The 23398-nt window shown below is 44.4% G+C and overlaps 7 protein-coding genes across 7 annotated transcripts; 3 read left to right on the top strand and 4 right to left on the bottom strand.

Moving 5' to 3' along the window:
- Window positions 1–360: 360 nt before the first annotated feature.
- Window positions 361–2615, top strand: O0I10_009425 (uncharacterized protein; the record flags this gene model as incomplete). The annotated part of the gene is made up of 3 exons (XM_058489417.1): window positions 361–1587; window positions 1684–1784; window positions 1838–2615. The coding sequence occupies 3 exons, from the start codon at window positions 361–363 to the stop codon at window positions 2613–2615; spliced, it is 2106 nt and encodes a 701-aa protein (XP_058339774.1).
- Window positions 2616–2863: 248 nt separating this feature from the next.
- O0I10_009424 (uncharacterized protein) lies at window positions 2864–9684 on the bottom strand (the record flags this gene model as incomplete). Its single annotated transcript, XM_058489416.1, has 4 exons — window positions 2864–7366; window positions 7429–9172; window positions 9236–9584; window positions 9648–9684. The coding sequence occupies 4 exons, from the start codon at window positions 9682–9684 to the stop codon at window positions 2864–2866; spliced, it is 6633 nt and encodes a 2210-aa protein (XP_058339773.1).
- Window positions 9685–10426: 742 nt separating this feature from the next.
- O0I10_009423 (uncharacterized protein) lies at window positions 10427–11967 on the bottom strand (the record flags this gene model as incomplete). Its single annotated transcript, XM_058489415.1, has 3 exons — window positions 10427–10771; window positions 10833–10883; window positions 10945–11967. The coding sequence occupies 3 exons, from the start codon at window positions 11965–11967 to the stop codon at window positions 10427–10429; spliced, it is 1419 nt and encodes a 472-aa protein (XP_058339772.1).
- Window positions 11968–14469: 2502 nt separating this feature from the next.
- O0I10_009422 (uncharacterized protein) lies at window positions 14470–15582 on the bottom strand (the record flags this gene model as incomplete). Its single annotated transcript, XM_058489414.1, has 2 exons — window positions 14470–14969; window positions 15036–15582. 2 exons carry the CDS (start codon window positions 15580–15582, stop codon window positions 14470–14472), a joined length of 1047 nt encoding a protein of 348 aa, XP_058339771.1.
- Window positions 15583–17340: 1758 nt separating this feature from the next.
- On the top strand, window positions 17341–18007 carry O0I10_009421 (uncharacterized protein; the record flags this gene model as incomplete). Its single annotated transcript, XM_058489413.1, has 5 exons — window positions 17341–17441; window positions 17519–17663; window positions 17723–17788; window positions 17856–17904; window positions 17976–18007. The coding sequence occupies 5 exons, from the start codon at window positions 17341–17343 to the stop codon at window positions 18005–18007; spliced, it is 393 nt and encodes a 130-aa protein (XP_058339770.1).
- A 2939-nt stretch (window positions 18008–20946) lies between these two features.
- O0I10_009420 (uncharacterized protein) lies at window positions 20947–22309 on the bottom strand (the record flags this gene model as incomplete). The annotated part of the gene is made up of 4 exons (XM_058489412.1): window positions 20947–21207; window positions 21271–22128; window positions 22192–22216; window positions 22275–22309. 4 exons carry the CDS (start codon window positions 22307–22309, stop codon window positions 20947–20949), a joined length of 1179 nt encoding a protein of 392 aa, XP_058339769.1.
- A 185-nt stretch (window positions 22310–22494) lies between these two features.
- On the top strand, window positions 22495–23360 carry O0I10_009419 (uncharacterized protein; the record flags this gene model as incomplete). Its single annotated transcript, XM_058489411.1, has 4 exons — window positions 22495–22544; window positions 22611–22676; window positions 22736–23202; window positions 23263–23360. The coding sequence occupies 4 exons, from the start codon at window positions 22495–22497 to the stop codon at window positions 23358–23360; spliced, it is 681 nt and encodes a 226-aa protein (XP_058339768.1).
- Window positions 23361–23398: the final 38 nt, after the last annotated feature.

Here is a 23398-nt window from a genome sequence, read left to right as displayed (position 1 = left end):
ACGTCGATTGATGATTGATGATTGTAACCCAATCTACCTCGGATCGATTACTATGAATAAAGACACAAGCTTTTATCTTTACATACACAGAAGGACTATCTTTTATGGATGCGATTAATTTATCAGATGCAAGGGAAGTGAATGCAAAGTAAGGGAGAGGGAAAAGGAGATATGTGTGAGTGTATCTGGATGATTCTCGAGTAACTTGCCTACACAGGAAAGCTGGCATATACTAAACTTGGAAGCACGGGGCAATTGGCCTATATAAATATATGGGTGGGGGGAGGTTATTCGAAAACTCACTTTCTTCACAGACCTCTTTTTTTCCTGAACCTTCCTTTCGATCGCCAACCAGGCATCATGACATCGCCCACCATTAAACCAGACCCTGAAGTACAGGAGGAGCATGACGAGTTGCTCATGTCGTATTTGAATGCCGATTGTCTTTCAGGCGATAGTTGGCCGTTATCCAATGACGAACAACACCAACAGCAGCACCAACAGCCGCTTTCACCTCCATACTCAACATCATCTGATGGCAGTATCAACAATGCAGAGGACGCGTATACCAATAAATCAGAGGATATGTTTGCAGCCCCAACAGCCAACATGATGGATTACACGTCGTGGCTGGCAGCAGCAGCAGCAGCAGGATTACCACAAGCCAACAACTTGAATGGAGCAGCCTCGTCGACATACTGGCCAGCACCTCCTCCACCTGAATTCTTGCAATCATTTGTGCCCCCTTTATACATTCAACAAGCAGCTGCTATTAATCAATCACCCAACATCCCTTTGTTACAGCCATCGATTCAACCACAGCCACAACAACAAGATGTGAAACTATCTTCAGCATCATCAACAGCCTCTTGCTCATCATCAGATTCAGAACAGCCAAGAAAGAAACGTGGACGTAAGAAAAAGGATCCTATTGGTATAGCTTCCGCACCATCAACACAGTTAAGACCCCTGGCAAGACTTCTCCCTGCATCGGCACAACCGCCACAACAACCCAACAACAACAACAACACATCCTCATCGTCAACAACGGCTACCCCATCTCCTCCACCTCAACAATCATCCACTTCTCCTTCACCATCGCCACCATCCCCACCTGTAGCTGCAGCCAAAGAACAACAACAACAACAACAACCCATCATACCTACAACGGTTGCACAGCAACAGCAACAACAACAACAATTACCCCTGACAAGCAATGACAACACACCTATACCTGCCAGCGTCAAAATTGAGCCATCACATTCTTCTCCAGAGGAAGCACAAAAAGCAGCAGCGATTGCTAAGCGACAAGAACGATTAATCAAAAATCGAGCAGCAGCACTCCTATCGCGTAAGCGTAAGCGTGAACATTTGAACGCGTTGGAAGAAGAAAAGCAAAACCTTTCAAAAGAAAACGAACAGCTCAAGGCTCGTGTGGCTGAATTAGAATCAAGAGTGGACACATTGGAAAAAGAGAATCATGATTTGAGACGACGTATGGTTGGCAACAACAACACCACCACCACAGCATTGTTATCATCCAACAAGAATACCAGTCATAATAAGGCCACGGGAGTGGTGTTTATGGTAATGTTACTATTGGGGGGTTTGAGGCGGGAAATAATGGCTATGGTTTTTTTCTTTGTACTCATACCCGTTGTGTGTGAATGTTTCACGATATAGATCATATTATTTTCATTTGCATTGTTTTCATTGCCATCAAGAAGCGTGAATCAACTCACTGTGGGTGGAAGTAGCCCAAAGCAATTAGTGGGAGGTTCAAGGTAATTCATCAACAAACGTGAATGCTTACTTTTATTAACATAAACATTGATAGCTCTCTTGACTTGACATTCTTCAATGGTGGTGCACCGACAACTCCACGACCTACACTGGACAGTGGCCCATCATCATCATCATCTTCAATTACACCAAGCACAGATTTGGTACTCATTGATCCTGTACGACCTTACGCACTCCGCAATTGGATTCAGGACAGACTTACTACCACCACCACAACAACAACCAATGGTGGCAACAATGTCAAAAATCATGAAAAGAGTTTGGTGCAATGGTCATCTGATGCCATCCACAACAACAACAAGGCAGCAACAACACGACCTCACATTTACTTGTATTCTCGTGAATTCTCTCAGGTGGCACCCATCATGAATGATTCATCAACAACCGCTGCTTGTGAAGACAATGGCTCTTCCTCCACCTTCCTGATGAATGAAGATAACCACAACAATGCGGCTCTTTTATCATTGATTTCTCCGCTACCCGCTGATAAGAACACAAGCTACCTTCAAATTGATGTTCAGGTACTCGGATCGCGTGTCATCGATGGGCCACTCATGTCCCTTGAACAATGTCCTTTTGCTACTTCTCTATTGGACAACATGAAAGATGATCTCCTTTGTACTCGCCCTACATTATCTACTGATGACAACCCAATTTCGACTACCACCACCACTACAGCCAAGGACAATACGACCACGGATGGAGCCCAAGCTGCACTCAAACTTCCCACGGGGCGGAGACTTAACAAGGATATGCGACGACGCCTTGTAGGACAAGAACGTGCGAGGAAAATTGCCCGAGTTGCTGATTAACGAATACAAATAAAAAGTTTATGTTGTACATTTTGTCATTTTTACTATACTCTTTTGCTCAACTCAAACATGTTTTATCAAGTGTTGACCTTTGGGATAACAGCTTTTAAAGAGAACCCGGGAACGATCATGTTACGTAGCCGATTAAGAGATAGAAATAGAAGAATTATATTATCCTTTGTTTTATATTTACAAATGTCAAAAAGAAGTAAAGAAGAATGAAAAAATAAATGCATCTAGTATTCTATTTAGAAACGAGTAGCCAACTTGCGAAGAATTTCCTTGCGAGCTTCAGGCGACATGGTTTCCATGAGCTTGCTAAAGCCTTCGACAACAGCTTCTTGATCCGTAGTACCGAGAAGGACAAGTTGCTCCTTGGTAGCTTCGCTCTTGAGCTTGGCAATACGTTGATCAACATGAGCAGTGTGGTTATCGAACCATTCAGCAATCAAACGATCATCATCCTCCCAGTTCACGTGACCATTTTCAGCAGAGTCATAGAACCATTGCTTGATAAGGGAGCTCATTTGATCGCGAGAGAGACGAGGAGCAGCATCAGCCATCTTGCGGATAGTGTACTCATGAGCAAGTCTACGACGCACACGCCAGTAGAAGTATTGACGGGCATAACGCCATTCGAGAGGCTTGCGAATAACACCCTTAGCTTCCATACGACCAGCACGATCATGCAAATCAGCAAATTGAATAGCAATTTGTTGATACACAGGCAACAATTCTTGTTCACGGCTCTCAAGTTGCTTCTTGATCTCGGCAGTCTTGGATTCATCAGTGCACTCGGCAAGTTGACGCTTGAGGCTTGCATACTTTTCGTCAAGACGTTCCATGGTAGCCAACAATTGGGGCTTACGATACTTGATTTCAACAATACCCTCAGGTTCAAGCACACCACCACGAGCTTGAGTGTCGGCATACATTTCCATCATCTCCTGGTTGATGGTGGTGTCAATAACGACCCAAGCACCACCACGCAACTCGCCATTAGGAACAAGGTACACGAACACAGGCTGCTTGTAGTTGCTAAGAGCATCGACAATTTGAGCACCATACTTGAGGACCTCGTTGTACATGTCACGTTGGCCACCAGAGAAACCACGCCAGTTGGCAAAGATCATCAATGGCAATTGTTCACCCTTGTTGAAATCATTGATAGCTTGAGCAGTCTTGTAAGCCGAGTTGGGATACCACACACCACCAGCTTCCATTAGCACTTGTTCAGTGGATTCGGCATTAGCAGGATCAGCAGGAATGATGTTTTCAACGGTGCGTGTCTCAACAGCAACAACACCCATAGGGATACCACCAAGACGAGCACGACCAACAACAACCGTACGGGCCCAACCACTCAAAGTTTCAACAAAAGAGTCACGATCAAAGAAACCAGACAACCAACGACCATCTTCTTCCTTGCCATTCAAGAAGAGACGAGGATCAGAGGGACCCTTGGGTGGAGTGTATTCGATTTCACGATCGATAGGATCAGCACCAATGCGAGTGATAACAGGAGCTCCACGAACGGATGGCACAAACGACAACCATTGCACAATCTTGCCAACACCTTCGAGATCATTCTCAGCTGTCAAATGAGAAACACCATTCTTGTACATGATTTGAGTACCACCAAGTTGCAAGTTGGATGTGTAAACTTCACGACCAAGCACCTTGTTGAGAGCTGGAGCACCCGTCAAGATAATAGGTTGGCCTTCATTTTGCACAGCACGTTGACCAAGACGCACCAAGTAAGCACCAATACCCACAGAGCGACAAGTGACCAAAGTGATGGTGAAAATATCATCATAGGCACGAGCAGTAGCACCAGCAATAAGACCCGATCCACGCAAGTTTTCTACACCAAGACCATCGGTGTAGCCGATAACATCAGTGATACGGCATCGCTTTTCACCTTCATCCTCGATTTCCTCAACATTGACACTCTTTTGGCCATTGGTTTGTTGAGCAGCAATAGCTTGATAGGTCTCGGGAGTAAGATACAAGTACTTGAAACCAGCAGCGGGGTTAGAAGGATCCTTCCATGCAGCCTTGAATTGGCTAATGAGCTCATCAGCCAAACCAATACGGGCACCAGAGTTGGCAGACAAGTAAATGCGTGGCACACCAAGCTTACGAGCCAATTCGGAAGCCTTGTAAAAGACATTATCCTCGGCAACACCAAATGAACCAATCTTGAAAGTGATGTCATTGGCAATAACAACCACACGACGTCCTTGAGGATATTCAGGGGTGCGCAATGTCAAAAGCCATGCCACCATACCCACAGTGTTGGTACCAGGTGCACGCTCAATTTCTTGAATAGAGCCATCCTCATCAACAACCAATTCCTTGCCCTCGATAATATGACCAGGTTCCTTCAAAGTGGGATCATTCTTGATGGCTTGTACCCATTGTTGATGAATAGCTTGCTTGAACAATTCGGGGAAATCGTAAACATAGGTGGTACCCATAAGATGAGCCTTGTAACGACGAGGCTGCAACCACTCCTTTGTGGGGTAAGGGGTGAGAACAGGCTGCATGTGCATAGCACCAGCCACACTACCCACGGACTTGAGGATCCAGCCACTCTTGTCGGTCTTGACTTCTTGATAAGCTTCCATCTTGAGCACGTATCCAGAAACGTTGTCAACAGTGAAACGCATAGGGATCACAGGTGCATCAGGGCGCTTGGATTGAATGTTGAAACGAATCTCAGCACCAGTAACACGCAACTTCCAAAGACGCTTGCCGTGACGATCAACAAAAGCCATCAAAGCATGTTCCACCTCATCAGGTTCAATAGCAAAGGTAGGGATGAAGTTGATGAACAAGTGGTTGCAGTCAGAGTTCTTGTATTCATGGCTGACGATCTCAAGCGTATCCAAAATTTCGGTCAACAAGCGATCACTCTCGGAAATCAAATAATCAGCGGTACGCATCTCCTCCTTAACACGACCTGGTCGCACCAAAGAGCGAATAAAGAAGCGGCAATCACTTGGGTTCTCCTTAGCCACAGCATAGTACACATGCATTTGGCGGTTCTCAATAAAGCAAGGCTTGATATCAAAGTTGGACAAGCGTGCAAGCTCCAATTGATAAGCAAGAGCAGGCTCAATATGACGAATGGTGGTGTCTTCAGCATAATCTTGACGCTCACGGAAGGTGTAGAAATCGGGCATTTGGTTGGTACGGTAAACAATGACCGTAATACGACGCAAATGGGCACGACGGAAAGCATCCTTGTATTGGGCAACCACCTTTGGAATCTCACTTTGCCAGAAAGACTCATCCTTATCCTCATCACTTTGCACAACAATGTTGAGAATATTCTCCATGCGTGTGGTAGGTTGCTTGGCAGCAGGATCTTCTTCAAAGGCTGTCAAAATGCGGGGCAATTCGCTTTGCACTTGCTCAGCGGACTTGCAGGCAACCATGGCACCAGTGCGTACAGGCTCTTCTTCAGTGCTGTTGAGCAAGAAGGTCAAATCGGAGTAAGAAGCAATACGCTTGTTGGAATCAACGCTGTTGCGAGCACTGCTGTTGGGCAATGTAAACTTCCAAGCAATGACATAGGGCTCATGTTGCAAGTTGTAGGCCACATCTAAAATCTTGTAAGCATGGTAAGAACGACGAGCATAGACTTCAAGAGCAGCCAAGGCAACGTAAGGATCGCTGTGGTAGAAAAAGTTGGGCAACACATCAAAGACGTTGAAGTTGGTGTTGATAAGATCCTTGAAAGCTTCATAGTTGGGAGGACGACGTTCCACACCACCACCGTATACATTCTCAGTAACCGAGCGCTCGAGAATATGAAGCATTTGGCTATGGCGTTCTTCATAGGATGGCAATTGGCACAAGATCAACAACTCACGAGCCTTAAGGGCAACCTTTTGCGAAGCACGGCTGTCAATTTCCGAAAGGCGCTTGAGCATGGGAGTGAACAACTTGTCAAGGCCACTGGTGCCAACATGAGGAGCAATGAGATCCAAAAGGATAAGCACCAAGTTGTTCTTGCTGGAAACCTTGGCATGGGACAAAATGATAGCAAGCACCTTTTCAAGATCATCCTTGTTTTGGTCACGCAAAGACAAAATGACTTCCTCATATCGGTTTTGGCCACTGAACAAGATCTCAACGTCGCAATATTGTTCCATCAAATCAACATAGACCATGTACTCATGATAAGCAAGTCCCTTAACATAGCGCTCAAAGATAGCACTCAATGGAGCAGTTTGGGTCTTGACGGCGGTTGCTTCAGCTTGAGTGTTCACGTGCTCACGAACGTAGGCTTCAATAGCATCCAACAACTTGGTGGCAGGGAACTCATCCTTGCTAGCATCAAGGCAATCTTGCAAACTGGACTCGAGCTTGGCAGGAATACGGCCCGACATGGATGACATGAGAGCAGCGGTTTCCGAATATGGCAACTTGGGATCACGCAAGACATCAGTGAGATCCTTGATAGCGGTCTGAACAAGAGCTTGGTTGTCATAGCCTTGAAGAATGTACTCGAGAGTGCCCTTGGTAGCATGGAAACGTTGCACAGGCTTGTCACCAGTGAAATGAGGAGGACCAAAAGCGGGGATAGTACCAGTGAAAGGCAAGAATTGCTTCACACGCGAAGGATCATCAAGGGACAAGATACCAATGATATCACCAGCTTCAAGAGTAGCGCCAACTTGTTTGATGAATTGGACACAACCATCTTCTTGAGCGAGCAATGGCATGTACATTTTCATGACCTATTAAACATACATACCATAAGTCCTATTGCTTCCCTTACTCTCTTCCTTTTTTTCCATACCTCAATTTCAGCATACGCTTGACCAGCCTTGACATGTTGTCCATTTTCCAACAGCAAGCTAACAAGCTTACCAGGCGAGGGCGAGCGCAACTGAGTAGGATCAGATTCCTTTTCAAGCAAACAAGTCTTGCCATCAATCATGAGGCGAGTAGCTTGGACTTCTTCACGAGAGTAGGTTGTATGTGATTTTCCACCAAGCGATACGAGCAAGCCACCATCAGTAAGATCACGAACACCAACTTGAGTCTTTGTGCCATTCAAATATAAGGTGTAGATGCTAGGCGATGATTGGGTGACAGTGAAATTGAAGCGTTGGTCTTCATAAATGAAGTCAACGGTGAAAACGGTCTTGAGCATATCACGGCTGGGCACTTGACCACGTTCAAGGCTTTGCTTATAGAGCTGGCGGCAATCGACTGATTGAGAATGTGCCTTGGTGACAGCACCACAAAAGACGGCAAGCATGGGATCGGGTCTTTCAGCAGTGAGCTTTTTGGAAATAAGCATATCAAGCCATCCAGTGTTGATAGTGTTCTCCTCAAAGTCTGGAGTCTCGAGCAAACGAATGATATATTCAACGGTGGTACGGAAGGCAGCACGAATAGAAATTTCCTTCAATGCCATCACCATGTTCTTGCGGGCTTGTTGACGATTTTCACCATAAGCAAAAATGTGACCAAATTGAGAATCGGCAAACTCGTGAAGACCACCAGCGGATGCAACAGAGAAATAACCCCACACATTGGTACTGGATCGGAAGTTGAGTTCTTGCATCATGCCTGAAGATGGCTTAAATCCAGCATCAGGGTTCTCAGCAGTGATACGAACGGCGATAACGTGACCCTTTGGAGTAGGACGACGCAAGACTTCGAATGATGTGGGGTTGGCAAAGTCGAAATCAATGGTAGAAGCGCTGTTGGGTTGAACACCATAGAGTACACGGATATCACGAATACGATGAAGAGGGATACCCATAGCAATTTGCAATTGAGCAGCTGGTAAATTGACACCGGAGACCATTTCAGTGGTTGGATGCTCCACTTGCAATCTGGGATTCAACTCCAAGAAATAGAAACGTTCATCTTGATGGCTGTACAAATACTCAACGGTACCAGCTGATACATAACCCACAAGCTTGCCGAGTCGTACAGCTGCCTTTTCCATTTGCTCGAATACATCAGGCTTGGCAATAGTAACGGGAGCTTCTTCAATGATCTTTTGATGACGACGTTGTACTGAACAATCACGACCAAACAAACTGATAGCATTGCCGTATTGATCAGCCAAAAGTTGGACTTCCAAATGACGAGCGTTGCCAGCAAGCTTCATGATGAAAATAGGAGAGCCAGGGATTTCACCTTGGACTTGATGGAAAGCTTGTTTGAAACTTGCAGCATCCTCCACCTTACGAATACCCTTGCCACCACCGCCTTCGGAAGCTTTGATCATGACAGGGAAGCCAATCTTCTCAGCAGAAGCGAGACCTTCTTCGGCTGTTTGCACACATGCATCCAAATACACCTTATCCTCGACCAAAACATGGCCCTCCTCGGTTTGTGCCACTTCACTGATACCATCACCGCTCCAGCTCATGGTTGGGACATCGGCATGTTGTGCAACAATGGTGGAAGAGATCTTATCGCCCAAGGATCGCATAGCTGATGCTGGTGGACCAATGAATACACACTTGTTCTTGCTTTGAGCCAACATTTCGGGTAGCTTTGGGTTCTCGGATGCATGACCCCTTCAATATCAATGTTAGAGAAAAAATTTGACATGTAACACAATGAAGCATTGGCACACTTACCATCCAGCCCACACTGCATGTACCCCGCTACGCTCAGCAACATCCACAATAAGCTCCACATTGGCATAGTTGTTGTTGTTGGTACCACCAGGGACTTCGACATAGTTGTCAGCCATGCGAATGTATTCACCATTGCCAGCCAAATCCTCGGGTGTTGCCATGACAGTGAACTCAATGGCACGCTCATCGCCAAAGGTCTCGTATGCCCACTTGCGAACGGATCGAATCTCTTTCATGGCAGCCATACCATTGTTGGCAATCAAGACCTTGGTAATGACGGTGTGGCCTTGATGGGCTTTGACATAATCTCTTACGGCTCCTTCGGGAGCAAGGTCCAGCGAGTTGCCTCCTACATACATTTAAATGTCAGAGACTTGTGCTTGTCCTCTTTTGTCAAACTGTCATTGCTTACCTAAAAAGTGAGTTGGCAAGCTCTTGTGGTCGACCATGATGTGTGTGTTATGTGTGTATTGATGTTTTGCCCAAAAGGTGAAACCGGAGGAGAGAAAGAGAGAGAGAGAGAAGTGTTGTGTGTGTGGAAGAGAAAAGAAACCGATCAATATTGGCTTCCGCTATTGGTTTTACACTTTTGATGGGCCATGTTCTTTACCCAAAAATTATGTCTGGGTTGGCCCACTACCCCAACCGTAGCCCTCAGCTTGGGGCGATCTTGACCCATCAAAACACTTTTCGCCTTTGTTGTCCTGCCCCTTTTTTCTTTCGTTTCCCCCAAGCACAACCCTTTTTCGTCATCGAATAACAAAGAAATCTTTTATCCCTTTCGTTGCACAGACCATCCATTCCCCCAAATGAAAAAAAAAAGTTATATGTGTTATCGTCTTTATTATATTCTTGCTCCGATGGATGGCACAACAAATCAAATCATCATCTTTATCATCATAAAAAAGGGGGCGGTGTGTGTTTGTCTGTGAGTGTGGCCGGCATAACGTAATGGATCATTCGTTCCTAATACAAAAAACTACTTTGATGGTGGGATGAGGGATACAACAAAAAAGAATGAGAGAAACCTTGGGGATATATGTACATGAGATTGTTGGGAGATAAGAAAATGATGAGAAGCATAGTTGTGTCAGTGTTTGTGTCATTGTCTTTGTGTGGGTGTAGGTGAGAGGGAGAGGGAGATGGATATATATAGAATAGTAGTATTGTGTGCATGGAGTTGAAAGTAAATCAATAAAGTGTACCAGCAAGTTCATGATAAGGTGCATGAGTCGAACTGCTGGGTGGTAGCAAATCCTGTTGCTGATGATGCGATATGATCGAAGGTGCTCCTGGTTGATGGTGATGCAATAATGCAGATGGTTGATGGTTGGATGGCATTGTCAAAGGTGCGGCCATTGCCGTATTACTAGGAGAAGCATTGTTATCGGATACTGCCGGTGTCGATGATGCAGTGGTGGATGGTGATGATGCCGTCGACCCTGCAGCCGCCTTGTTTGCAGCCTGCTGTTCACGTTTTTGTTTACGCCATTGTTTTCTTAGTTCCTTAAATTCGGATGGATGACGCTTGGGTCCCTAAATTTTGACATGTCAACTATGCCGGATACAGAAAGTCATGCGTATACATGATACTTACATGTTGTTGCATACACACGTGTGCATTCAAGTGGTTCAATGTACCATAAGCCTATGTCAAAATGCGAATGAGTATGATTGCAAGTATACTTTTAATAATGAGGCGCACAAACCTTGTTGCATCCAGGAAAGTTACAATGATAAAGTCGCTCAATCTCGTGATACTTTCGGCGTGGTCGCTTCTTTTGGTTAATACCAGGAAGCGAAACAAATGCAAACACCTTTTGTTGTGGCTGATGGTGTTGGAATTGTTGATGATGACGGGGTGACACACTATCAACTACCGATGGCGGCGGTGATGGTAATGTTGGACCTCGTGTATGATGGGGTGGTTGTGGTTGTGGTGGATAACCAGAAACGGATGCAGCTGCTGCTGCTGCTGCTGCGTATGGATCCATTGTGGAAGATGGTACAACAGGAGCTGTGGCTGGATAATGATGATGATGTGCATAACCAGCAGCACCTACAACATCATTTTGCAACATGTATCGACCACTTTCGGAATAGTCAGCTGAAGGCGGGTAGATCATGTTGTTGCTTCTGCCATTATTGTTGCTGCTTTGAGATGAAACAGGGATGGTAGGTGCTGCCATACTTGAACTCACCACCGTACTGCTTGTAGGTAAATGGCCATGTTGTTGACGTTGTTGTTTCTTGTCCGATGGTAAAAGCTGCGACAATGGAGGTAAAGATGGCCCACCCGAAAGATCAGAAGCAGCTGCTGCTGCAGCAGCAGCAGCGGCAGCAGCGGCATCATGTTGCTGTGAAGTGGCATTATTAGATGGGACATTTGAGCCATTAGGATTGTTTGGTTGTGGATGGAACTGCATGTGGTCCATGTAAAGTGGTTGTTGTGGTTGATGAGGTGCTTGTTGTTGCTTTGCGGTATGAAAGGGAGAGTATAAATCAGAAGCAGCTGCTACAGTATAGGGATCGTATGTTGTAGGATAGAATGCAGCGGCTGCTGCTGCATGTTGTGGATGATGTTGATTAGCAGCAGCCGCGGCAGCAACAGCTGCTGCTGATGGATTAGTCGCGGTGACATAATGCTGTCGTTGTTGTGATGGTTGTTGTTGTGGATGATGAGTGGTTGGAGCCACAGCAGATGTAGTAAATGATGCAGATGACGAAGCCATAAACGCGATAGACACAAAAGGGGAGCAAGGAAGAAAGAGAAAAGGGGGCTGCAAAGCGTTTGGGAAAAAAAAGAAAAATACAGAATTGGGCAAGGTGAGTTTTATGTCGTGTGTGGAGCACGAAAATTTGGGTTTTAAGGTTGGACCTGGGTACACACGCAATAAACGATTCAGCCAACCACATTCGACGACCACGATCTGCACCCGCAGATCCCACTTTCAAAAACAGTAAATGATCCACGTCAGAAACACTTGAATCTTGTTTCCTGGCGCTGTGTCACCCAAATGATTTAATATATTCCTTTGTCTTCTCACACACTCAACACACATTGTCCGCCACCTTTTCAGGCACCTCGTCGATCCCAATCATTATCTACTTTGGTTATAGCTCAACAAATCTTAATAATTGATTCACAAATACATGCATTGCATGGTGTGGCACTGATGCTCAGCCATTATTATACATGTATGGATTGCCTATATCTATCAAGCCGCCGCCGCTGCTGCCAAGCCTCTCGCCACCATAACGAAAACCTGTAAAAGGGAGGGTATCACAGCATAGCGCCGATAGGTATAAAAATGTATCAGCACATCTCCTTCTTTCCCATGCAAAAATAAAAACTTGTAATGCTATTACTCCTCAGCTGCCAAGAGCTGACAATGATGCCCATGTGTGGTTGTTCTCCGTTATAAGGGGGATGACGTGTTCACCCGCGTGTTTTATGAATCCCGATCACTACGACTACTACTACTCCTCCTCCTCCTCCCACGTCCATTTTGTTCTCATCTTGTTGGCCGACAAGCTAATGTGGTTCTGGTTATTTATGCCATGTATGGATGAGAAATGATCACGTTGAGCTTGTAACAAGTTGAAAAAAACTTGCCTTTTCTTCTTCAAGTCACCGGATTGGGCTATAATAATTGGGGTCAGGTCTCACAAGATAGCTGTACACAACATGTAATATTGTTGTTGAATGGGACAATGGAGAAAAGGATCTACAAGGTTGAACGGGACGTGTGTACCTTGTAGGTGGGACACCACAAAAGTGGGAATTGTTGCCGTGTTTTGAAAACGTAAATCGGGTGTGGCAAAAGTGATGCGAGGTGCGCACGGAACCAAGACCAACGCTGTTTGGTCAAGTCTGCATTTTTAATGTCGCGTGCTTGAACAAGCTTGTTTGCTATTTGTCAAGTTACCATGGATCGTGCGCATCATCTGCATAACACGCATAATTCAATTATGCAACGTATTCGCTCACCAGCTCAACACTGTCTATGGCAGTAATTCGCTTATCATAGCCTTCTTTATCTCCTCCAACAAAAGCACGCAATGTTCGTTGTGTCGGAGAGTAACACCTACTACTATTGCAAGCATCCATCCACACCCATCACGTTTACAATACAACATGAATGGGCTTGTCTTTAATGCTTATTGAGCAACAAGGGGTTCATGTTAGGTGTCCAGCACATAACCTGACTCATATCAATAAGCAGTAGGAATTCGCACAAGGTTACAAGGTTTCACAAAACGATCTTCTTCATGTGCAAATCCCGTTTGTACGTGTGTTTTGGTAATCGACAGCTTGTCCTTCCCAATTTTCCATGGATTTCGGTTACAATGATCCACCATCACCATATCATTTCTGCCGCATGTAGTACTACTACCTATCAATGGCATTTCTGTAAAGTACAATTTTGTGCATTCGTATGTCATCTACATTGACACCTTGAGACCGAATAGCAAGATAGCCATATAACACCATTCAATAAAAGAGAGTTCAGCAGGCAATGATCGTACCATTGCTATCACCCCATGTATCATCATTGGTGGTGTAACAATTCACACGAGAAGAGACAATCGAAAATCCTTATCCCACCTTGGGTCCATTGTCATGGATCTGGAAGATGAGAGGAACCATCCACGAGATCGTGTAATACCAATACCATTATTACATGTACACATACACAGACTCCATGTGAAAGGACCTGTGTACTCCTGGGTGCTTTGATCGTTCATGTACCAAGACAATGGCATGACCATTCAAAACATGGAGCTGTGCCTCATTCATTGTGCTAACGTACTACAGTGGTTTTATGTTAAGAGATTTATTAAAGATGACTCATATGCAAATGCGATAACAACTATTCTATGCACTTCCATGGGTGCAATTGTGAAAGCTTCGTTTATCCACCACCGAACATGAGCATGGTGATGCAGATGATTATAAAGCGTCAATATCAAAGGTAAATTCTGCTTTACCATGGTTGGGTTACACCATGTGCTGATATGGCAAAATCGCATGCAACATGATGGTTTCGTTGTTCTCATACATCGACTCAGATCCGCGGCAAGTCGCTGATATTACATCACGTCTTTGGAATACTGTAGCATGCGCGTCTCATTTCATAAGATGTGTAGCAATGGCGATGTTGATATTGTACAAGGCATTGGGGATGGTTTTTCAATATGTATTAGATTTTGGTATATAAAAGCTTTTTTGTCTATGAACTATCCTCATCACTATCATTGTTATCACTGCTAACCGGACGCTCTTCAAGACCCTCAATAGTGAAATCATTGCCATCATCCTCTGGTTGTTCCTCGACATCGCTGCTGTTTTCAGCAATCCTTTCCTTTTTCTGTTTGAGCTTCTCAAGCATCTTCTTGGCCGTGTCGAATACACCACCTGTGGATGCACCACATGCATAACATTTGGGTGATTTCTTGTGATTGTTGATGGCGCATTGTTCGCAAAAGTAATGGTTGCACTTGGTTACGACTGGGTTCTTGAACTCTTCACGGCAAATCAAACATGCAAATGGTAACTCCTCGTCCGAATCATCATCATCGCTCACGGCATACTTGTTGGGATCCGTGCTTCCAAAACGTGTCTTGTTTTTCATTGCTTCCTCCCATTCCTTTTCCAGCTGCCATCCAGTCTTGTAATCGCCACGATCGTGCAAAAAGATACATGAATCACCATAACCACAGAATCCAGTTTCTATATAAAAAGAGGATGCATGAGCATACCTTATCATGACCCACTTTGTCTCTTTCTCCCTCTTACCTTTATAATCCTTGCATACATCAGGTTGGTAATCGAAGCGTGCCGTCACTCGAATGTTTGCAGGTGCACGTTGAGGACCCACTTGCATCTTTGAGTTGGCTGTCTTCTTGGCTTGTGGACCAGCTTGCTTTCGCTTCGCCAGTTCTTCATTCTCGAGCTCCCATTCGGTTGAATAGCGTGTGGCATCACTCTTCTGCATCCTTGCAGACCGATCAGCAGCATACTGTACGCCAATCTTCTCTGCAAAGTCGTCTTGGTCCTCTTCATCGTCGTCATTGGTACCATGTTCTCGCCTCTTTTTGCCACGTCGTGTGCTCTGCACAAATGGAGTTGCTGTGTGCTTTCGATTCTTGGTAACGACCTGCGATGTGAGCTCCTCCTCGTCGTCGTCATCGTCATCGCTTTGTAATCGAGTGGGTGAAGAGTCAGCTTTTCGTTTGCGAAGATTCTTTTTGGTCGATCGTTTCTTGAAGAAGGGCACCTTGTCCGATGCCGAATTCATCAATGAGGTATCTGTTGCTGCAGTTGAGGACGCTGAATCAGCCATCGTTGGATAGAAAGTGTATAAGGTGAGAGAGAAAAAGGTGAATGAGGATGAGTGACGCAGCAATGCAGAATCTTCTATCGCTATTTCGCTGTTAATCCACCAATCACACATCAAAGTCATTCAACCCAAAAGGATTCAACGAGGCACACACACACACACACATTAAACACAACCAACAACATTGCAGCATCCAAGGGTGGTCAGTGCTTTTTCTTTGGCAGCAACGTGTTGTTTCAAAGTTAATAATCATCTATCTTATCTTTGAAGGTTTCATGCACATGCTTGCTACATTTATCATCCAACAAGAAAGAACGTCTCATTCGAATTCTACTGACAGCTGGTGATCCAATACGATGGTCCGCGGCTAAGCAAGAGAGAGGCTGTTGTTTAAATTAGGTATGCACTTTTTGCTTCTTCACACACATTGTGGCTAGGTCGCTGATTGATCTTTATACAGGCATCCTTTTGTTTCCCGATGCCCTCGATGTTATCAGAAAATCTAGCTAGTATCCTTGGCTTTTGAATAAAGGGGGTGTTCCATAGCAACGGAATACCAACAGCCCCCATTGCTGTTAATTTTAGCCACATCGATTGACCCATCTATAGTTCTGGACCATGAATTAATGTAAGCTTATAAAAAGATGGTTTGATGGAAACGTACCGGGTTTCTACACTCCTCGCCGTTATCAACAAGATGTATCGATGTTGAGTCCACGCCACCATAAAGGCCCACTTTTTGGCCGTCTGTTGCACAGCCACTTGGCAAAAGCGCGCTAAAATATAATAAAACGGGAGTAGGAGCAAATTGTGTTGAGCACCCGGTACACGCAGTTGCAGCAAGCCTGTATCCTCTTATTTACAAACCCCACATATGCAGGTCTTTGGATTGACTATAACGTGGTTTACGGCATACACGACTTCTTTTTGACCTTCCGCATAGTCATCACCGCCACGTCGATCCCTCATGTTTCATGTGCTCTGTTCAATGGAGCACAAGCGGATCCTCTTGTCCTCCCAAACTGGCTGTCAAAAATTATTGACCCATTTTTAGGCAATAAGGCCTCGTTTGAGGAAACACCAGGGCGAGATGGCATGCTTTTTAAGGTGCTGTTGCCACCCCATACTTTAGGATCTGCCACGTTGTGCACGTTCCCCTCTCTCGACATATAACCCACATGTACATATTGCAAACAGGAGTATGAAACTATGTCCTAGCATATACCTTATCGCATTTCCTTTGCATTGTGTGCACTGCTCACATAGTACATGATCATTAAATACCGATGAATGACCATATCAGACATGGTGCGGCGGTGCAAAAAAATACACACACGCCCGTAATTGGCACCTGCATCTTTTCGCAAATCGGTAACACGATTTGCTTGGTTGAAAACTAGCGGACTAAACTGGGCCAATTTATCTTGTACCACACATCAAGCGTGAGCATGAGCAGCAAAGGTTTGGGATTGGAAGATGTTGATAGGTCCGCCAGCATAACCAGGCCATAACGCTTCCCTCCCCCCTTTGATACCCTCTCGCTTCGCTTCGAATTGCATACGATATTTAATTCAAGCCATGCTACTGTAGGTTAGAACCACCTTGTATTTCCCCCCTTTCTCTTTATTTCTTTTTGACTTTTGCTCCAAACCTCACCAATCCTTTTTCTTCTTTTCTCTCTTTCGCTTTCGCATACACGCACAACACCCACACACACATTCTTTTCTACAACACCCAACCCTTTCCTTTCATTCAGCTAAAATGCTCAAGACTTACATTCTTTTGATGTGCCTCGTCATCTTGTCGGTGACAGCAGCTCCCATTGAAAAGCGCGCAAAGAAATACCATGGAACTGGAACTTGGTATGCATTTCAACAACACCTCTCTTTCTCGAAAAAGAACATCCTATCTAACACCTATGTACATCTCGATTCTATAGGTTCGTCCCTGAGAAAGAAGGTGGTATTTACGGTGCCTGTGGTCCCAAGGAAAACAGTGAATCAATGATCGTCGCCTTGAATGCCGAACAATACGGAAACATGAACAAGAAGTCCAAGTTTTGCGGCAGTAAGATCAAAATCGAAGTTCGTATCATGTAATTTGCTCGTTTTGCTTTTCTTTTACTCATATCCTTCACATGTAGGGTCCCAAGGGCACCACCACTGCTACAATCAATGACGCCTGCCCTGGATGCAAGAGTGGAGACTTGGTAAGATTACTTTCCACCTATCATGTAGTTATCCAAGTCTAATTCATTGATCACTTTGTTAATCCAGGATCTCACACCAGTCATATTCAAAAAGATCATTGGTGATTTTGATATTGGTATGAAATGAAAAGTCGCAAGTTAAAGTTGTATTAAGGCACTAACTTGTTTTGTCGATCATCGAAACTAGGAGTTGGCGACATTACCTGGTATGAGATCTAGGTTTCTTGCATCGAAACGCCTTTCACTTAATAAATGTATTGCGCTGGGATTATCCTTTCGAAGACAAATGGTTTTGTAAACCCGTATGCCCGTGTAAAGAAGGTTGCATGTATCATCCAATAGTTTCCATCGCAACAGTCGTTGCCATGGCAATAGTTGCTGTGTATTGTCTTAATTTTTATGTATTCAAGGTGGTCAAAGAAGTAATGATGAAATAGGTTTGGGAAGATAGCAGATGTAATAAAAGGACGCAATTGTGCAATACGTCTACTACGTACATATACAACATCACACATTTGGAATAGCGCAGCAAGTGTAAATAGATATACAAAGATCAAACACGTGGAAGACGCATATATAAATGGACATGCCATCTTCGTATAATGCAACTCGATAAGATTTGATTGATCGAACAATCATCCTTCCGGATATTTGTAGTAATGTATTTATCGCCGTTTAGAAATCCAGGAGGGTCAAGTAGCTATGTGCTGGCAGCTGGGATTTGATATGGGCATGGATGGATTGTCATAGTGTAGCTTCATTACACCCTCATCGTTGGTGCGTTTAGGAGAATCTCATCTCTGCCAATGGTGATCCTTCATCAAACGAGGTGATTTAGGTTTTACCTTATTAAGAGCCAAATCACAATGACAACAAGGAAATGAAAAAAGTACTAGGGTGACAATGAAACCATAACGATTACCACAAATCCTGGCACATGGATTGCTCACAAATAGGATTCTCAATCATGATGCTCACCAAGGACTTAGGTGTCAGTTATCGAAGAGTGATAAAACGTCTGTTGAGAATCGGGGGGGGGGGAAAGAGCCTTTACAGAGGGCTTTGGTATGCTAGAATGTGCATGCATGAATCAGGATCTGAGATAGACAAGGTGGCAATTTTTACCATCCAACAATGACATCGCTCAAATTACTTGCTGCTCCACGAAATAAGACGTTGTTCGAGGATGCTTGTGTAAGTGTTCGTTTCAAAATTAATAGTCGTTGGCATCTTCATTAGTTGATAAGGATAGTACACAAGCGTCAATGTTCCAGGTCATCACATCTCCCGCATGGTGGGTTGTAACGGCTTCCTTTATTTATCTCAGATCCTGATTTATGCATGAACATTCAAACACAAAGGTTTCTTTGTGCGGCCGCCCCACCAATCTATCATCACTCCTTTTGGTCACGCAAATACCCACGCCAACCATGCACGTATAAACAAGATGAATGCTGTCGCCCATTGCTTCTCTCCTCCACATCTCTTTCTTCCCATCACTTCACTCTTTAATAACTGACACTATCAAAAGCTCTTGGTGAGTATCATGATTGTGAGTCCTATTTGTGAGCGATCCATATACTCATATGTGTGAAGATCTTTAGCCTTTCATTGTTATCCTACTTGCATCGTCATTGTTGTCATGTGATATTTAGCTCTTTTGATAAGGTAAGAGCTAATCATATTGCTTGATGAAGCGCATACTCACGTTCCTTTTTATAAGCTACATCCCGAGATGCATGTGCAAAGTTGGATTAGGTCCACAGCCTACCACTATGAAATCCAATTATTATAAGCTGGCGTCAAGCGACCCAATTTTTGGTTATTCGTTTCGTGCCGTTTTTTATCTTTCTTCATTACAAACAACCCAAGAGAAGAAAAAACAAGAGGAGGAAACAGTGCATTGAGTTGCACAAAGAAGGTAAATATGATACTTCCATAGCCGTTTTCCTATTTCCTTACAGGTACATATTAGAAACAGAGCCAACATTATTCCTATACCATCATATGAGATGCTTGTTCCAAGCCTGGAGGCCAACGCTCAAATACCAATAGAACACGCATCATGACAAGGAGGCGTACAACGAGCAAACACTCCTTAAGAAAGAAGTTGAAGATGGTTGGAGCGCCATAATGGAGCAGATAATCGAACAGCAGCGCTTCAAATAAGTGCACGGCAAAAACATAGAAAGCGGTACATCAAAATCCCATGTGGGCTGTTATAGTTGCTGTAGGGTATTCCCTAGTGTGATGCCCTTAGCTAGCTCAATCAATCCTCACGCAATTGCATACTCGAATGCTCAAACAACATGGCTTTTTATGGATAAGGGTGATACACAATGTCACATACAACTCTTAAGAATCGTTTAAAGTTGGTCTAAATAATGGGCTATTGGTCATTCTTTGTGTACAATGTAGTAATAAAGACATCCACTAGAAAACGGCAAAGGCATTGTTAACTCCTTGCTAATCCAAAGCAATGCATCATACGTTACGAAATGAATGTCGTCTAGGATTACTTGAAAGGGTGTCAACGCGCTAATCGACATCTGGTTTTGGTGACACGTTTTAAGTTTATTGACATTATCAGGATCAAAGATATCTGGAAGGCGTACCAGGATATATCATAAACCAATGTAGGAGTAGATGTTGTCGCTTAAAACGATGTTGTATCGTGGGTAATGCTTTTGGGCCGGATGCTTTGAAAGTGAGGGTGCTTCAAATAAAGCTTCACGTCCAAGAAGTTAACGAATTGTACCGCCTACGTTGAATGTCGTAATTGCAGTAGGACGATGAGCAGCAATGTGAAGAAGGAAAGGCAAGTAAGAGAAAGGAGGCGTCAACGATGAAACAGGGCGGATGTCAAATACAGTGCATTAAAGTTGTCAATCACCAGCACACAGCTTTTTAATCCTTTTCGGGGATCCATGGATGTTGTCAATCATTAAAATGGAACACACGTTGTGGCGTCTATGATGCACAGCAAAACAAAAGCATGTCTATATTGTAATTTTGGTTCCAATGGGTTTAAACAAAAGAGCTGTTGAGAGAGGTGGAGGAAATACATGGTTGATTGAAGAAGATGGGATGTGTACGTTGTAAAAATATGCGTGAAAGAGGGGGGGGGAAAGGTAATAATTACAAGAATGCCGTGTGCTTTAGAATCTTCTCTTGGCGGCACGTCTGGCCATGACAGCTGCACGTTGACGTTCACGCAATGCCCGTTCCTTTTCCAGCTTTTCATGGTGCTTGGTTTGTTCCTTAAAGTTTTCCCAGAAACCCTTTTGGTTCTTTTGCAATTCAGCGGCGGGCTTGACGAGCTTGGGAATGTCGAGTGCTTTGCGTACAGCAGGGTTCTTTAGCGTAAGGATTTGTGCAATGGATACGGCATTGGAAGTGATCCAGTATACGAACACCGACTATGGGCAACACGTTAATCCCATTGAATACGATGATCCCTCACAACAACAAATACTACTTACACTAGGCATCCAATAAGTGAAGGGTACCATGGCAACCGCCATCACTCTGAAAAAGTTCTTCATGCCACGGCTTTGAGGATTTGCAGCACCTACTTCGGTACCAGCTTCAAGGACAGCCATCACACCAGCAGCACTGACAGCGGGAAGAATGTAATAAGGATCTTGTGCAGTGAGATCAGTGAACCATCCAAGACCACCCGTGGTCATTCCAGGCACCGGCAACTCGGCCATAGCACGCAAAGCCAAAAAGAAGGAAACCATCACCGGCATTTGAATGATAGGCAAGCCAAGGGACTTCATGGGATGGCAACCATGCTTCTTGAAAAGACCTTGCATCTCATTGGTGTACTTGCCAACGGCCACCGAATCACCATCCTGTTGTGCTGTTTTGAGGTTGCTCATCAATCGAGACACTTCGGGGTTCAAGTTCATCATCTTTGCATTGTTGCGTTGAATCTTGATCATCAAAGGAAGCAAAGCCAAACGCACAAGCACCGTAGCAGTAGCAATGGTACCCCACCATGGCATTCCAGTATACACATGCACAGCTTCCAACATGGCTTCCAATCCACCCACAGGTGTAAAGTTGCATAGACCCATTGCCTTGAAATCGCCAATCTTGGCAGCTGCTTCACTCAAATTCTCAGGTGATACGACTTGGTTGACAGCATCGGATACTGAAGTGGCAGTGGTAGTTGCTGCTGCTGATGCTGCTGATGCTGCCTCACCGGTTGCTTCGGTCGTTGTGTAGCTGCGTACAAATGCTGTAGCTCCCAAGCGTTGGCTGATAAGCACACCAGGTTGCTGTTGGATACTGAACCGAGAACTGGCAGTGGTGTTTTTGTACATTGTCGAGCGCTATTGTTCCTGTGGTGTCAGCTTTTCTCCATTTGCTGTCAAATGTCAGGTGTATATACATACCATGCCCATGCGCATGCCATTGACACTAATACAACACTCTTAGTACGCTTCTCATTGCCCTGATATTGTTTCTCTTGTATTACCTCTTGAGACCCTGTCGTGCGGCGATCCTCAGCATTTGTGGTCTTGTTTATGTGGGGGGAGAGAGGAAGGAACGGAAGTTAGACCTGGGATACACACACACACCACCACCAACCTGGAAATGTCAACAAGCCACCGAACAGGTAACCCACCAATGCATCATTGTTTCATGCTCTTCGGACAACGACAACCACAACTGCCTTTTCCAGAAAGACCCACACTATGGACCCTTCACAAGACTTTGAATCGTCAAAACTAGGCACCAAAGAATAGTAAGCTTGTCATTGGCAATTGCATTCCATTCCATAATAGTGAACTTACAAGTCATACGATAATAGTTGGGACTCGTTATACGATCGTGAAAACACCAACTTTAACGAGTTTGGTGATATTGGCGAAGTATGGTAAGTTATGAAATGTATCCCCTCATAGAATGGATCATTCATATCCAAGTGTATCTTAGGTTTGGTGAAGAAAGCGTAGAACGGATGGTGGAATGGGTTACTGAAAATGCTGAATGCGGGGAGACAAGGATGGTCGATCTTGGCTGTGGCAACGGTCATTTGCTGCTGGAGCTATCCAATGAAGGATATCAGCAATTGACAGGTATTGATTACTCGGAGCACGCTATTACTTTGGCCAAATCCGTAGCCAAGGAACAAGGCCGTGATAATATCCACTACGAAGTCGTTGATCTGTTATCCACTGAACCTGGATCTTGGGCTGATAATCATTCATTTGACGTGGTGCTTGATAAAGGTACCTATGACGCTATCTCATTGAATCCTGAGCAAGAAGAAGCAGACGCAAAGGGTGAAGATGGTCCAAGAGAACGCTACATCAAGGCTGTCAGCAAGATCACCGATCAATACTTTCTTATCACCAGTTGTAATTGGACCATGGATGAACTCATTGAGCGATTCAAACCCTGTAAGCTTTTCTCATCTATATGACCCCCTTCTCATACTAACAACTATCCCTTTTATATAGTCTTTAAATACCATTCCCACGTAAAGTACCCCACATTTTCCTTTGGTGGACACACTGGATCCAAAATTTGTACCGTTGCATTTGAGCCATTGTCATAGTATTCTCTTGCGCTTTGTTTTTCTTTTTCTCATGATAA

The sequence above is a fragment of the Lichtheimia ornata genome (assembly GCF_029851405.1).
Source record: "Lichtheimia ornata isolate CBS 291.66 chromosome Unknown scaffold00055, whole genome shotgun sequence".
NCBI lineage: Eukaryota > Fungi > Mucoromycota > Mucoromycetes > Mucorales > Lichtheimiaceae > Lichtheimia > Lichtheimia ornata.
The sequence above is the reverse complement of the archived record's forward strand: the minus strand, read 5'-3'. Positions and strand labels throughout refer to the sequence as shown.